Source organism: Mustela nivalis (genome assembly GCF_964662115.1).
Source record: "Mustela nivalis genome assembly, chromosome: 5".
NCBI lineage: Eukaryota > Metazoa > Chordata > Mammalia > Carnivora > Mustelidae > Mustela > Mustela nivalis.
Window position 1 is genome coordinate 102003420 of NC_139024.1, and position 14473 is coordinate 102017892.

The window sequence follows — 14473 nt, forward strand, 5'->3', positions numbered from 1 at the left end:
AAGGTTAAAAAGAACTTTTGTCTTAACCTCACATCAAGTCATTTACTGGCTGTACTACTATTTGATTATGTTGTATGCCCATTTATTCACTTTGGTTTTTGCATAACAGACTGCTTTTTAATAACCATGGGGGCAAAAAAATGATTTCTGAGACTAGTTTAAGTTTCACTGAAGAATTGAAACCATTATACTGGCACCTTTAACATTAAAGAACAACAGTAGAAGCCTTAATACACATTCCAGTAATGTATTTGTTGTTGGAGATTTGAGAGTGGGAATGGGGAGACTAGAAAATAGGGAGGAAAATGTAGCTTAACAAGTATAGACAAAATGGCCCAGCTGATTCCTTTTCTGTGTATTTGTTTGATCGCTCACATAATGTAATTAGTTTAATTAAGAGCATACTAAAGCCCTGTGTTATTAGGAGTTTGGGAATTTGAATCTGGCAGTGAAATTTATTCATCCACTCAATGAAGTAGAAAATTCTAATCTTTCTTTCTTATAGCCAAAATTCAGTGGTTAAACAAAGTTGGCAGTAAATCTGCAGCCTAATTGGAAGCAAGTTTTTTGACCAACTTGTTTTCCCAACATGGTTTTTTAAGATCTAGCTCACTGCTTAGTAGCCACATAATAATGAGTTAAACAAGTGAAAGAACTTTTGTGAGTTAAAAAAAGAAGGGGGGGGGTGGGAGGCACCTAGTTGGCTCCATCAGTTAAGCATCTGCCTTCCTAAGTGACTGTCTTTAGCTTAGGCCGTGATCGTAGGGTTGTAGGATCAAGTCTTGTGTTGGTCTGCCTACTGGGCAGGGAGTCTGTTTCACCCTCTGTCTCTCCTCTTGCTCATGCTCACACACTTTCTCTCAGTAAATAAAATCTAAATAAATAAATAACATGCCCCCTAAGTTGTTTATCAAGGCCACTAAAAGTTAAATACCATCTAAGCAGTAGACTTGGCAACTTGAGCATCTAAGCAATAGACTTGGCAACCTTTATTTGCCACTCATGACTAATCCCATGGAAGGTGCCACACAAAATCATAACTTTTTTTTTTTTAAGATTTTATTTATTTATTTGACAGAGATCACAAGTAGGCCGAGAAGCAGGCAGAGAGTGAGAGGAAAGCAGGCTCCCTCTTGAGCAGAGAGCCCGATGCGGGGCTCCATCCCAGGACCCTGGGATCATGACCAGAGCCGAAGGCAGAGGCTTTAACCTCTGAGCCACCCAGGTGCCCCAAAAATCATAACTTTTAAATAACCACTCTTGGAAGCCTTCACAGTTTTTATGGTTCCTAGCTAACCCAGGAAATCTGAGATAAGTATAATGCAATGTGCACCAGAGTTTCTAACATTTTGTTATCTATGGTTATTTTATGATTTGAAGAGTTTCTACATTTTTGTGATTCTTTAGATTGGCAAAAGGATTACTATAAAGAATTCAAGAAAAGATTCTCTAAACTTTTAACCAGTTATCATGAGGTAGGAAAAATCAACTTGAGAAATCAAAGTGTTAGATGTCTGCTTTATTTTTGGATGCTTTATATAAATAAGTTTGAGAAACACACAGTGTTCCATGTAAGTTAAGGGATAGGACTCTTCCACAGTTCCTCTGATGCCCTTCTTTTTCCCCTTTCACCCAGTAAGAACTAGCTCAAATATCATCTCTTAGGTTGAACCATAGAGAACTGACATTTTGTAGACATTTTTGGGTGGTCAGTACTAGATTTACCATCTTAGAGAGAGTTAACTACTGCATTCACAAGGCTCCCTCTGTACCATATCAAGTAGATTTAAAAATTTTCTGTCTTATCTCCTGTAGAACTAAGATTATGTTTGTTGTTTTTTTCGTTTCAATACCACTTAGCACATAGTGTTTAGCCCTAAATAATTGTTTGTTGAAGAGTAAACTTGTAACAAACTCCGAACATGTTAGAGCTACCAGGACCCACTTCTCTATAGCTGAATCATAGAAATTAAGATAGAGGCAATTTGGCTGGGAGAAGAGTGGGTGATTTTATTGACCCTACAGCATGAAAGCAAAGTGATATTTTAGTCCAAACCTAATAGCAAAACTCAAAAAAGTTTAATTTTTTTCCCCAGTTTTATACCTTTATTTGACAATCAGTGATTAGTTCTCATCCATATTAACTGTCTGTAGATTTTTGAAATTGGTGACAGGGTCATAGGTGACCAGTGTGTAGAACTTGTTTGGTGAATCTTATCCTCGTTACGTTTTCTGGACAACCACACATGGATATGGTAGGAACATTCCTTATTCCTTTGGCCCAGACATCTTTGTTGAGCCAGGTGTCAATGTGCACATCTGGAGTTCCCATCTCCTTCAGGGCAAATTTCTGGATCTCTTTGAGTGCCCAGGGGGCACGCTTCTTGAAACACACTCAGTTGATGCAATTGTGAATGTTGATGGTGTATTCTCTGGTCACTACCTCATCAATGGCACAACAGCTCTTCTCTCCACCCTTCTTCGCAGAAGCCATTCTGCTGGGCCCTGGTTGGAAAGCTAAATAACTTAAGTCTCTTTTCATTCTTTCCTTCCCCAACACAACACGTAAATGCCTGACAAATGGTAGCAAAAGGCAGGATAAATCTGCCTGTGACTCTTGCCTTGAGGAAGGGTTACTTCCCTTATCTCCCCTCCCCTCCCACCACCATGATTTGTTTCATTCTTTTTTTTTCTCTGTAGACTAATATCAGACTCTGACTACCCATGCCAATCATAAAGATCCTCTGTAATCTATTTTGTATACTGGACAGGGGAAATAGAGGACACATAGTGTGGTTATATAGAGTGCAGACTTTGGACTCAGACTGTCTTGGTTAAAACCTAGCTCTGCTACTTATGAGTTATGTAATGTTGGTCAAGTCATTTAACTTCACTGTGTGTCAGTTTCTTCATTTTAAAAACTTGGAATACTAGTATACCTGTCTTACGAGAATAATTTGGTACATGGTAAACTGTACATGTATTGGTTGCTGCTGCTGCTGTTGTGATTTTAATCATCATCATTACTATTATTCACTGTTCTCTGCATCTAAGGCCTGTTCTGGAGAATGGCTACTTAGAGGTATCTTCACTCAATCCACTAAAAAAGAAAAAAGACCATCATTATGTGGGTGGTTGCCATTGCAAAACCATCTTTCTATAAATGTCAGTGATTTGCCTAAGAGTTTCTTCAGATAATAGCAGTCATCATATACTTAATCTTATAAATAGTAAAACATATTGTTGCCAGTTTAAAGAACAGGGTAAAAGAGAAGACTCTAATCATAACAGGTCTTCTAAACCTTGAGTAGTTTGCCTCCAGATTCATAATCTTAAAATGATGGGGCACGATTCATGTGTAAGTATTCTAATTCCTATTACTGAATTCTTTCTTATTCTACTGTAATTACCTCTCAAAGAGAGTGAAATTAAGGCAGACAAAATTCCCACAAATATTAATTTATTTCTTCATATAGCTTTCAGTTATTATCTAATGTTCTTTCATTTCAACCTGAGGATTCATTTAGCATTTCTTAAAAGGCAAGACTAGTAGCAGACTCTCCCTTACTTTTGTTTATCTAAGGAGGTCTTCATTTCTCCATTCTTGAAGACTGATTTTGCTGGACGTAGAGTTCTTGATTTATAAGGGTTTTTTTCAGCTCTTTAACTATGTCAACTCACTGCCTTCTGGTGTCTGTGGTTTGATGAAAAATAAGCTATTAATCTTTCTGAGAATCTCTTACACATGATGAGTTGCTTCTCTCTTGCTGCTTTTGTTATTTTTGGCTTTTGATGCTTTGACTGTAATGTGTCTCAGCATGGATCACTTTCAGTTTCATCCTGGAGTTTGTTGAGCTTCTAAGATGTGTAGATTCATATATTCCATCAAATTTGGGACATTTATTGGCCATTATCTCTTAAAATATTCATTCTGTCCCTTTCTTCTTCTTCTGGACTCCCATAATGCATATCTTATTGCATTTGATAGTGCTCCACCAGTCCTTTAACTTCTGCTTGCTTTTTTCCATTTTTCTTTCTTATCTTCAAACTGGATAACTTGTCCTGTCTTCAAGTTTGCTGATTCTTTCTTCTGTTTGTTTAAATTTGCTAAACTCCTGTAATGAATTCTTGATTTTAGTTGCACTTTTCAGCTCCAGAATTTCTATTGGGTGGCTTTTCATAATTTCTGTCTCTTTATTGATATTCTCATTTTGTTCACACATTGTTTTCCTGGTTTCCTTTAGTTCTTTGTCTGTGGTTTACTTTAGCTCTTAGAACATATTTTAAATATATATATATATATATATATATATATATATATATATATATACATACACACACACACACACACACACTATAGTTCACACATGCTCACTCTTTCTCTCTCTAAAAATAAACAGTAAATAAAACAAAAAATAGTCAATACATGGGCATTTAGGTGGCTCAGTTGGTTAAGTGTCTGCCTGCATATATATATAACAGCCTAGGTGGCTCAATGGATTAAAGCCTCTGCCTTTGGCTCAGGTCATGATCCCAGAGTCCCGTGATCAAGCCCTTCATCAGGCTCTCTACTCAGCAGGGAGCCTGCTTCCCTTCCCCTCTGCCTGCCTCTCTGCCTACTTGTGATCTCTGTCAAATAAATAAATAAATCGTTTTAAATAAATAAAATAAAAATATATATAAATAAAATCTTTTTTTTTTTTTTTTAAAGGACTTTTTTTTAAACAGTTGGTTTAAAGTCTTAGTCTAGTAAGTCCAATGTCTAGGTTTTCTCAGGGACAGTTTAACTCATTTTTTTCCCCTTTAAATGGGCCATCTGTTCCTGTTTCTTTGTATTCTTTGTGCTTTGTTGTTGAAAACTGGGTATGCAAATACTGTAGTACCTCTGGAAATCATATCTCTCTCTTCCCCAGACTGCGGTTCTGTTGAAGGCTACAGTCGTCCATTTGTTTACTTTTCCAAACTATAGTTGACCTTTAAACAGCATGGGGTTGGGACACTGACACACCCACAGTAATTAAAAACTTAATTACTAATAGCCCACTATTGACTGGAAGCCTCCAATGACAAATTATTTATTAATACATATTTTGTAGGGGCACCTGGGTGGCTCAGCTGATTAAGTGTCCAACTCTTGATTTTGGCTCAGGTCATGAGCTTAGGGTTCTGGGATTGAGCCCTGCATTGGGCTCTACACTCAGCTCAGAGTGTGTTTGGATTTCTCTTCCTCTGCCCTTCCCCCAGTTCACACATGCTCACTCTTTCTCTCTCTAAAAATAAACAGTAAATAAAACAAAAAATAGTCAATACATGGGCATTTAGGTGGCTCAGTTGGTTAAGTGTCTGCCTGCAGCTCAGCTCATGATCTTGAGGTCCTGGAATTGAGCTCCACTGCAGGCTCTCTGCTTAGGGGACAGTCTGCTTCTCCTTCTTTCTCTGCCCCTCCCCCTACTTGTGCATGCACTTGCGCTCTCTCTCTCTCTCTCAAATTATTTTAAAAAATAATCAATACATATTTTGTATGTTATATGTGTTATATACTGTATTCTTACAATAAAATAATCTACAGATAAAAATATTAAGAAAACCATAAGGAAGAGAAAATACATTAAATTTAAAGGTTTAAATTTATACATTTATAAACATTTAAAGGTATAAATTTCCCTCTAAGCCAGGGTCAACAGGCTTTTCCTGTAAAACTGGGTAGTAAGTATTTTAGACTTTGTGGTTCACATTGTCTCTGTTATAGTTACTCAGCTTAAGCTTACAGTATGAAAACAGCCATACATAACACAAAAACAAATGCTTGTGGATATGTCCAATAAAATTTTATTTACAAAAATTGTCTTTGGCCTGGGTTTGGCCCACAGACAACTTTGTCAGTCCTCTACTTTTACCATGTTCCATGACTTTTCACATCTTGTATTTTTGCTGTTTGAAATTGAAAGATATTTCAATTTGAAATATTTTAATTTTCCTTGGATTTTCTTCTTTTACCTGTTGGCTCTTTAGGAGTATATTGTGTAGTTTCCAAATATTTGAATGTCTTACTATTCATTTCTAATTTTATCCTGTTATGGTAAGAGAATATACTCTCTAAAACTTTAATCTTTTTAAATTTATTGAGATTTTTATCAGCCAACATGTCGTCTGTCTTGGTAAACATTACATATGCACTTGAAAAGAATGTGTTTTCTGTGTTTGTTGTGTAAAATACTTTATAAATGTCAATTAGGCCAAGGTGGTTGATATCAAATCTTTATCTGTACTCATTTATTTTAATCTAGTTGATCTATCAGGTATTGCAGTAGGGATAATGAATTCTTCATCAGTGATTGTAGATTACGTTTCTCTTTAATTCTGTTTATACTTCTATATTTTGAAGTTCTGTTTTTAATTGGAAAATTCTGTTTTGTATTTCTGATGTGTCTTCCTAATGAATTGACACTTTTATCATTATGAAATGCTATCTCTGGTAACACCTTTAATCATGAAAATATTTTTAAAGATTTTTAAATTTATTTTTGAGAGAGAGTAAGCATATGGGTGGAGGTAAGAGGCATTAGGAGAGGGAGAGGTACATTTTTTATAGACACCATGAAGTTTGATCTTACTTTTTGACTTACTGTAACAATCTCTACTTTTAAAGAATGGATTATTTAGTGTCTTAATATTTAATGTAATTTCATACATGGTGGAATTCTTGTCTGCCATTTTGTTTTCTCTTTGTCCCCTCTTTTATCTTTTAGTTCCTACTTTTGTACCTTCTTTTGGATTATTACAGTACTATATTTTACTGTATTGTGTGTATTTAGTTTTTACTATCTTACTTATTTGTTTGTGTATTTATTATTCTTTAAGAGTGAAAGAGAGGGAGAGAACACAAGCAGGAGTAGCAGCAGAGGGAAAAGTAGGCTCTGTGCTGAGCAAGGAGCCTAACGTGGGTTCAATCCCAGGACCCCTGGGATCATGACCTGAGCCGAAGGCAAATGCTTAACCTACTGAGCCACTATGCATCCCGTTTTTATTTTTAATAGGTCTATGGGCTTTTAGCCCTTTGTATTAATTTTTATGGTTGCTCTAGATTACAGTGTATAGTTTTTGCTTTTTATAGTGTATTGAGTGCTACTATACTCCACTTTATCTAAAATGTAGGAACCTTCCGGGACACCTGGGTGGCTCAGTCGGTTAAGCCATTGCCTTCGGCTCAGGTTGTGGTCCCACAGTTCTGGGATCAAGTCCCGCATTGGGCTCCTTGTCCAGCGGGGAACCTGCTTCTCTCTGTGACTATGCCTGCCACTCTGCCTGCTTGTGCTCTCTCTCTGACAAATAAATAAATAAAATCTTAAAAAAAAAATAATGTAGAAACCTTCTAATACCATAGGTTAGTTTTGTCCTGCCCCCAAGTCTCTCCACTATAGTTGCCATTTGTATTACATCTACAGGTATTATAAATTCTGACTCAGCCAGCCACGCACCTCTGTTTCCCCAATTTTAGAAATTTCCAACCATTATTTCAGAACAGTTTTCTGCCCCCACTTGGTCTCACTTCTTTTCTATTTTGACTCCAGTTATACATATGTTAGGTCTCTTAAATTTATCCAGAGGTTTGTTCATTTTCTTCCAATCTCTTTTCTCTGTTATTATTTTTTTAAGGTTCATCTATTTGGGAGAGAGAGCACAAATGGAGCAAGGGCAGAGGGACAAGCAGACTCCCCACTGAGCATGGATCCCCATGCAGGGCTCCATCACAGGACCCTGAGATCAGGACTTGAGCCAAAATCAGACTAAACCAACTGAGCCACCCAGGCGCCCCCTTGTTCATTAATTTCTGTTGTTCAGCCATCAAGTTTACTAATTTTTTTTTCCCCTTCCTTCTCCATTGTTAAGCTGAGTGAATTTTCCAGTTCAAATATATTTCTCAGTTCTAGAATTTTCTTTTTTTTTTTTTTTAAAGATTTTATTTATTTATTTGACAGACAGAGATCACAAGTAGGCAGAGAGAGAGAGAGAGAGAGAGAGAGAGGAGCAGGCTTCCTGCGGAGCAGAGAGCCCGATGCGGGGCTCGATCCCAGGACCCTGAGATCATGACCCGAGCCGAAGGCAGCAGCCCAAATCACTGAGCCACCCAGGCGCCCCTCAGTTCTAGAATTTTCATTGAGTTGGTTTTTTTGTTGTTTTTTGGGGTTTTTTAATTTTTTTATTTTTTTCATTGAGTTGTTTTTTAAAAAACAGATTGATTTCTCTGTTGAGATTTCTTATCCATTCATCCTTAAATCTATGAGGGTCATTTTCCCTCTCCTAGCTTTTAGTTATTAATAGACAATTGTATGCACTCCTTGGCTTATAGATGTACCACTCTAATCTCTGCCTCCATCATCATGTGGCCATATTCTTCTTCTACCTGTGTGTCTTACATGGCATTTCTTTCTTATAGGGACACCAGTTGTGTTGGATTAGGGCTCAACCTAGTGACCTCATCTTAAATGGATTACACCTGCAAAGACCCTCTTTTCAGATTAGATCACATTCATAGGTACTAGGGATTTGGACATATGTTTTGGGGGGAACATAATTCAACCATAACAACCAGTACCTTAGAAGTATCCCCCTCACTCCCTTTTCCAGTTACTTTCCCTACCCTCCTTCCCAGTTGTCAGTGACCACTATCATGTCTTGAAATACTAGTTTAATAGTGCTTGATTTTGAACTTTATTTAAATTGAATCATACAGACTTGTCACTGTCCAGAAGAATTTACTGTCATGATGAAAATAATTCTGTATCTGTACCTGGTTGCTAATAATCATGTATAACTTAAGCACTTGAATGTGGTTTAACTGGAAAACTAAATCTTGAATCTTAATTTTTATTGATTTAAATATAAATAGCCACATAGAGTCAGTATCTATCATATTGGAAAGCACGAGCATGGTCTGTATTCTTTTATGTCTGGATGCCTTTTTTTTTTTTTTTTAAGATTTATTTATTTGAGAGATACCAAGAGAGACAGTTCCAGGCAGACTCCATGCTGAGCATGGAGCCCAGCACGGGGCTCCGTCTTGAGGCCCTGAGATCATGACCTGAGCTGAAACCAAGAGTTGGACACTTAACCAACTGTGCCACTCAGACACCCCCTAGATGCCTTTTAAACAACATTGTTTTATAGATTCATCCAGATGTTAGCATGTAGCTTTGGTTTCTTCATTTCTAATACCTACACAATTCTATTCTAAATTCTATTTAGATATTTGCTTTTTAATTTTTGGCTATTATAGATAATGCTACTGTGAACATTCTCATACATATCTCTTAATGAACATATATGCATATTTCTGGGAATATATACCTAGGAGTGGGCTTACTCATGTTCAGGTTTAGTAGGTAATGCCAAATTGTTTTTCCAAAATGGTTTTGCCAGGTTTTTTTCTTGGTCCCAGTAGTATATGTGAGTTCCTATTGATTTACATTTTCACCAGTCATTTAAATTAGTCTTTTAATTTTAGCTAGTGATGGGTATATACGGTTATTTTTATGTGTGTGGTTTTAATTTTTGTTTTTCTGATGAAAAAGGCTTGTTGACCATTATGTCTGTGCCTTTTCAAAATTCTTAACAGTTTCTTTTGGATTTTTTTTTTTTAAGATTTTATTTATTTATTTGAGAGAGAGACAATGAGAGAGAGGATGGGCGAGGAGAAGGTCAGAGGGAGAAGCAGACTCCCCACAGAGCTGGGAGCCCAATGCGGGACTCGATCCCGGGACTCCAGGATCGGACCTGAGCTGAAGGCAGTTGTCCAACGAACTGAGCCACCCAGGCGCCCCTCTTTTGGATTTCTTTAACTGATTTTTGGGGGTTGAAAATTTTTTAGTTCTTTCAGGGTACAAGTTCGTGTATTGCAGATATTTTTTCCCACTGTATGTCTTGCCTTTTTACTCATTTAATGGTGTCTTTTAATGGATAAAAGTAATTTTAATAGATTCCAAATTACCATAGTTTTCCATAATATTTTTTAAAATTCTGCTTAATAAATATTTCCCTACACTAAGATCATAAAGCTATTCCCTTGTATTATCTTCTAGAAACTGGTACCACAGCCTTAATTATTATAACTTTATAAATAAGTTTTCATATTTTTTTACAAGTCTTTATCATCTTGTTTTTCTTTGCTTAGAGCATCTTGGCTTTTCTTTGTGTTTCCTCATCCCTAGAATTTATCTTAGGGCAACTCCCTGACCTAGAATCTAGCTTTAATTTAACATACAGTGTATACTAGCCTGTAGTATTTTAAATTACAGAAACATAACACAGTATCCCAGCTGAGAGGAAGGTGTAGCTGCATCTTAGAGAGATCACTGGTACCCGTGAACCAAGGAGCCTCTGAGAGACTTTGGACTGGATGGGATGAAATAAATCTGGTGTGAGAAGCTGGTGAAAGCCAGGAAATGGAGAAACCACTTGTAAACCCAAGAATGTCATTCTTGTTTACTATTGTATTCCTTTGCCTGGTATACAGTGGGCATGCGATAAATATTTGTTAAATGAATGATATATTATATGCTTCTCAAGACATTATATAGCTATGAGTTTCACTCTTTACCTGAGATACTAGAAAGCTTAAAAAAACTTTTTAATGCCTGTGAGATTTTGGCATTTCATGCTTTTGCCTCTCTATTTCTATTTTAAGCCTTATATGCATTGCCTTAAGTGATTGTCAGTGATATCAAAAGTTTGTTGACTGTTGTCCCTAACTGGAAATAACTTGCAAGTTCTTTAGTAAGCTCATATTATAATTCAATCTGAGGTTATATCCAGATTCTCATTATTTTGAAACACTCAAATTTTATAAGAAACTGCCAAGTCATCCTAGGTTTCTCAACTTTGTATTTCCTTCCTTTTGGAAAGACAGATGTAGTTGATGAGATTTACATAAAACATATTTATTAGTTTTCTGCCCTAAATATTAAAATTCTCTGTTTTGTTAATGCAGATGTGGAATTAGAAGAAGCTATTAGAAGAAGTCTTGAGGAAATGTAATTGTAAAGTTATTACCACACAACATCAAGTGGCCTTGAAGAAACTCAGGATAATCAATTCTTGAGTTTGTTTTCTAAAGGAGACCAGAAATCTGTTGGTACAAATGTATTTGGAAACATGTTTTTTTTGCTTTTGCATCTGATATTTGCTTTGTATTTTTGTGCTATTTGGCAAATTGTACAGAAGAATAGAATACATGTTAATGCAGATACAAATCATGTATTCTAATATAGTTATCACAGTTTTCCAGTTAACTCTGAATTTATATATTTAGGTTAAAAGAACTAAAAAATAGAGAGGCTCTTGACTATTGTTTATATGTTTCCCAAATAGCATTAGTTGTTTAATTTTATTTGTACTGTAACAGATGATTCTAGTTTATTTTTTTAGGAGTGAAAATGAATATAAATAAAGCTGTCATAGCTCGGTTTTTCTGTAAATTCTATTTCTTATGTGGCACTAATATAGAATACTTTTGAGATCTTTGTTTATGATTATTAGAAGAGATTAATGGAAACTGATCATGGAAACAGATTAAAAACTTTTAATGGGCAATGTTCTTTGTGGGTTTCACTCAGCTGTATTATCCTGCTGTAACTGGAGCACCACATTGCTGTAATTAAAAACAAAACAAAAAACCCTAATTTCTTTGAAATTATTGAAACCTTTTCCATTCCTTTTACCTGCTTAGACTTTCATGTGACTTGTATTATCTATAGTTTAAAGGGAATGATGTCAAAATATTTGCATAGAATTAAATGTATTTTTAATAACAGTCCTTTTTTATATATATTTGTGTAAACATAATATTCTTCCAAAAAATAATGTTTATGGTCTACTCAGGAGTAATCTTCCTTAACCTTTAAAATTCTTATTTCATTCAAAGTGTCTTCATTTTAATTATTAATTAAACCATCAGCTTCCTACATTTTGGTATTAAACATTTAGTTTTTAAATGGTCAGGCTCCATTGTGAAGAATAAAAAACATTACATAAATAGAAGACTGAAGAAGGGCTTGTCATACTATCTTTGTGTGTGTGCACAAAGTCTTCCCTAAAGATTTTAAGTAGTAATTACATACCAGACTTAAATTTTTCTATAAATATGAATTTGTCTTTAAGACAAAAAAAAAAAAAATCATGGCTAGAGTTTTCTTCCTCTGCAACTTGATATTTTAGTGTGAAATAGCATTACTGTTTGTTTGTTCTATTACTATAATCTTTCCAATCCACATTGGAAACCAGTTTGTGTTTTTATTTCTTACGATGTCAGTTCTGTCCTACCTGCTTGCATTTTTTTTTTTTTAAGTAGACAGACCGGTTGGTTGAGAATTTACCATTTTTCCAAAACGACCACTTGTACTTTTAATTTGTATGTTAAAGTCCTCAGGCAGGATTTTAGGAGGTAGTCATGAGCTGGACCTTACAGACCTCTCCAAGATTTTGCTCAATAGTGAGGAGCAGAGAAAGGATGATCCAGAAAGAAGAGGGGTGAAGCAGGTGTGGGAAAGAGAAATCAACACCTCTTTGCTAGAGGTACCTCACACATGTGTGATATACACTGATGTTCTGTTAAGCTTTTGTGGTGTGTATGGTAGAGAGTAAATGAAGTTTTTTATATGACACTAAAGGGATATTTCATCATAACCCTTAAAGCAATAATTGGGTTGTTTACTGTTTTCATTAATAATTGTCACTGTATTTCCACTTGTTAAGCAATTAAAAATCATTTTTAAATTATTTCATAATTTGAACTTAATTTAGACACTAAGGTAATCAGTGGATGATATTACAGAAAGTTAAATGGATTGTTATCAAAAGTAAATGTTTCCAACATTGATAAAGATGCATATCTTTTCATTAAATCATTCATTTATTCATTCATTCACTCTCTCACAAAGTATTTATTGAGTACTTAACCATGTGCCAGTGACTGTTCTAAGCACTGGGGATATACCAGTGAGCAAAACAAAGTTCACATTCCTTTATGGAACACATGACGGGGAGAGAGGGTTGGATAGAGTGTTATCCTATTATAAGTATATCCAATGTTGGTAACTAATGTAGGCAAATAGAGAAGGGAAAGATTGTGTTTCTGAGACTGAGTGGTGTGATCTTGGCTTTTTTGGAAGGATTATCTGTAGTTACTATATTGAGAACATATGCACCAGAGGCAAGAGTAGAAGAAGAAAGACCAGATAGGAAGGCGTTTTAGTAGCCAGGTGAAAATTGATTGTGTTGGAACCAGAGTGTTAACAGTGGAACCGGGGAGAAGAATCCTAGTATATTGTAAAAGTAGAGCTGAGGGGTTACTTATGGGTAGCATCTATAGGACTGGAGAGAGAAAGAGTCCAGGATGATTCTAAAATTACATGATAGACTTTCAAACCATTCACAACATGTCTTTGGATTCCACGTCTGTGTAGTGATGACGACAAAATGTATTTAATGAGGTCGAATAATCCCCTACAAAAATAGTTTATTAGTATGTAGATTAAGTTCAGAGGGAACTGGAATCCAAACTCATCTCTGTTCAAGTATTTAAATGGCTTTGATCTCAGATTAAAGGTTATGATTCAGCTTTAAACTGTTATTATCTGTCATTTTATGTGCCCTGTACATTCTCATCCCTGCACTATGAGGCGCATGGCTATAATGGCATGAGAGCAAAGCACAAGTTTCTAAGTACCTAAATCTGTACTCCCAATCCTGTACCGCTTTTACTGACCTTTATATTATCTGCCCTAGTGACTTGCCGCATGTTTTTTAATTAACAGGAGATTTAAATAAATTGGGTGTGAAAGAGAAAGGATAGCTTTCCTTCCCATGTAGGCTTCAGTGGTGGTGTCCAGGCTTTCATTATTTCCACCTCAGGAAAGGGGCTGGCAACAAGACAGGATCAGGCAAGTACAGACTGCAAGGAGCTGTACTTGAATGTAATCTGTGCCATAAAGGATTTTCTCAAATCTTTTCTCCCCCATCAACAGATTTTTTAATGCCTTTGGTTTTGCCGTGGATTATGGGCAGTGGGAGAAAATAAGTGAAGTTGTCACTAAGTAATAACCACAGCCTACCGGGGCACCTGGGTGGCTCAGTGGGTTAAAGCCTCTGCCTTCTGCTCAGGTCATGATCTCCGGGACCTGAGATCGAGTCCCGCATCGGGCTCTCTGCTCTGTTCCCCCTCTCTCTCTGCCTGCCTGTCTGCCTACTTGTGATCTCTCTCCCAAATTAAAAACTTAAATTAAATTAAAAAAATAAATAACCACAGCCTACCGTTAGGTACCTTCGTGTATGGGGAGCTGGCTACATTCAGGCTGCAGAGTTGAGGGCTCACAGGGGTAGGGGCTGTTCTGCTCGAGGGAGGGGGGCAGGGGGTGGTAGATGGTCTCGGCTGGGCACTGGGTTGATCGCTAGAAAGGTCCAGCGATCACATTAGGTC

General features: G+C 36.3%; 1 protein-coding gene and 1 pseudogene across 7 annotated transcripts in view; one reads left to right on the forward strand and one right to left on the reverse strand.

Annotated features, from left to right (window-relative positions):
• Window positions 1-12774, forward strand: part of ZNF451 (zinc finger protein 451) — a 145494-nt gene extending 132720 nt beyond the window's left edge. For 4 of the 6 annotated variants that reach the window (XM_082731261.1, XM_082731265.1, XM_082731262.1 and 1 more), the window contains one exon: window positions 10988-12774. In XM_082731261.1, the coding sequence (XP_082587387.1) occupies window positions 10988-11034 (47 nt within the window). In that variant the 3' untranslated portion in view covers window positions 11035-12774. Of the gene's footprint in view, window positions 1-10295 lie in introns of all 6 variants that reach the window. The other 2 variants (XM_082731263.1, XM_082731264.1) reach the window with 1 other exon arrangement.
• On the reverse strand, window positions 692-14383 carry LOC309865088 (large ribosomal subunit protein eL31 pseudogene; annotated as a pseudogene). The gene is made up of 2 exons (XR_014316687.1): window positions 14308-14383; window positions 692-4115 (listed from the first exon to the last, which is right to left on the reverse strand). The product of XR_014316687.1 is annotated as a large ribosomal subunit protein eL31 pseudogene (transcript).
• Window positions 14384-14473: the final 90 nt, after the last annotated feature.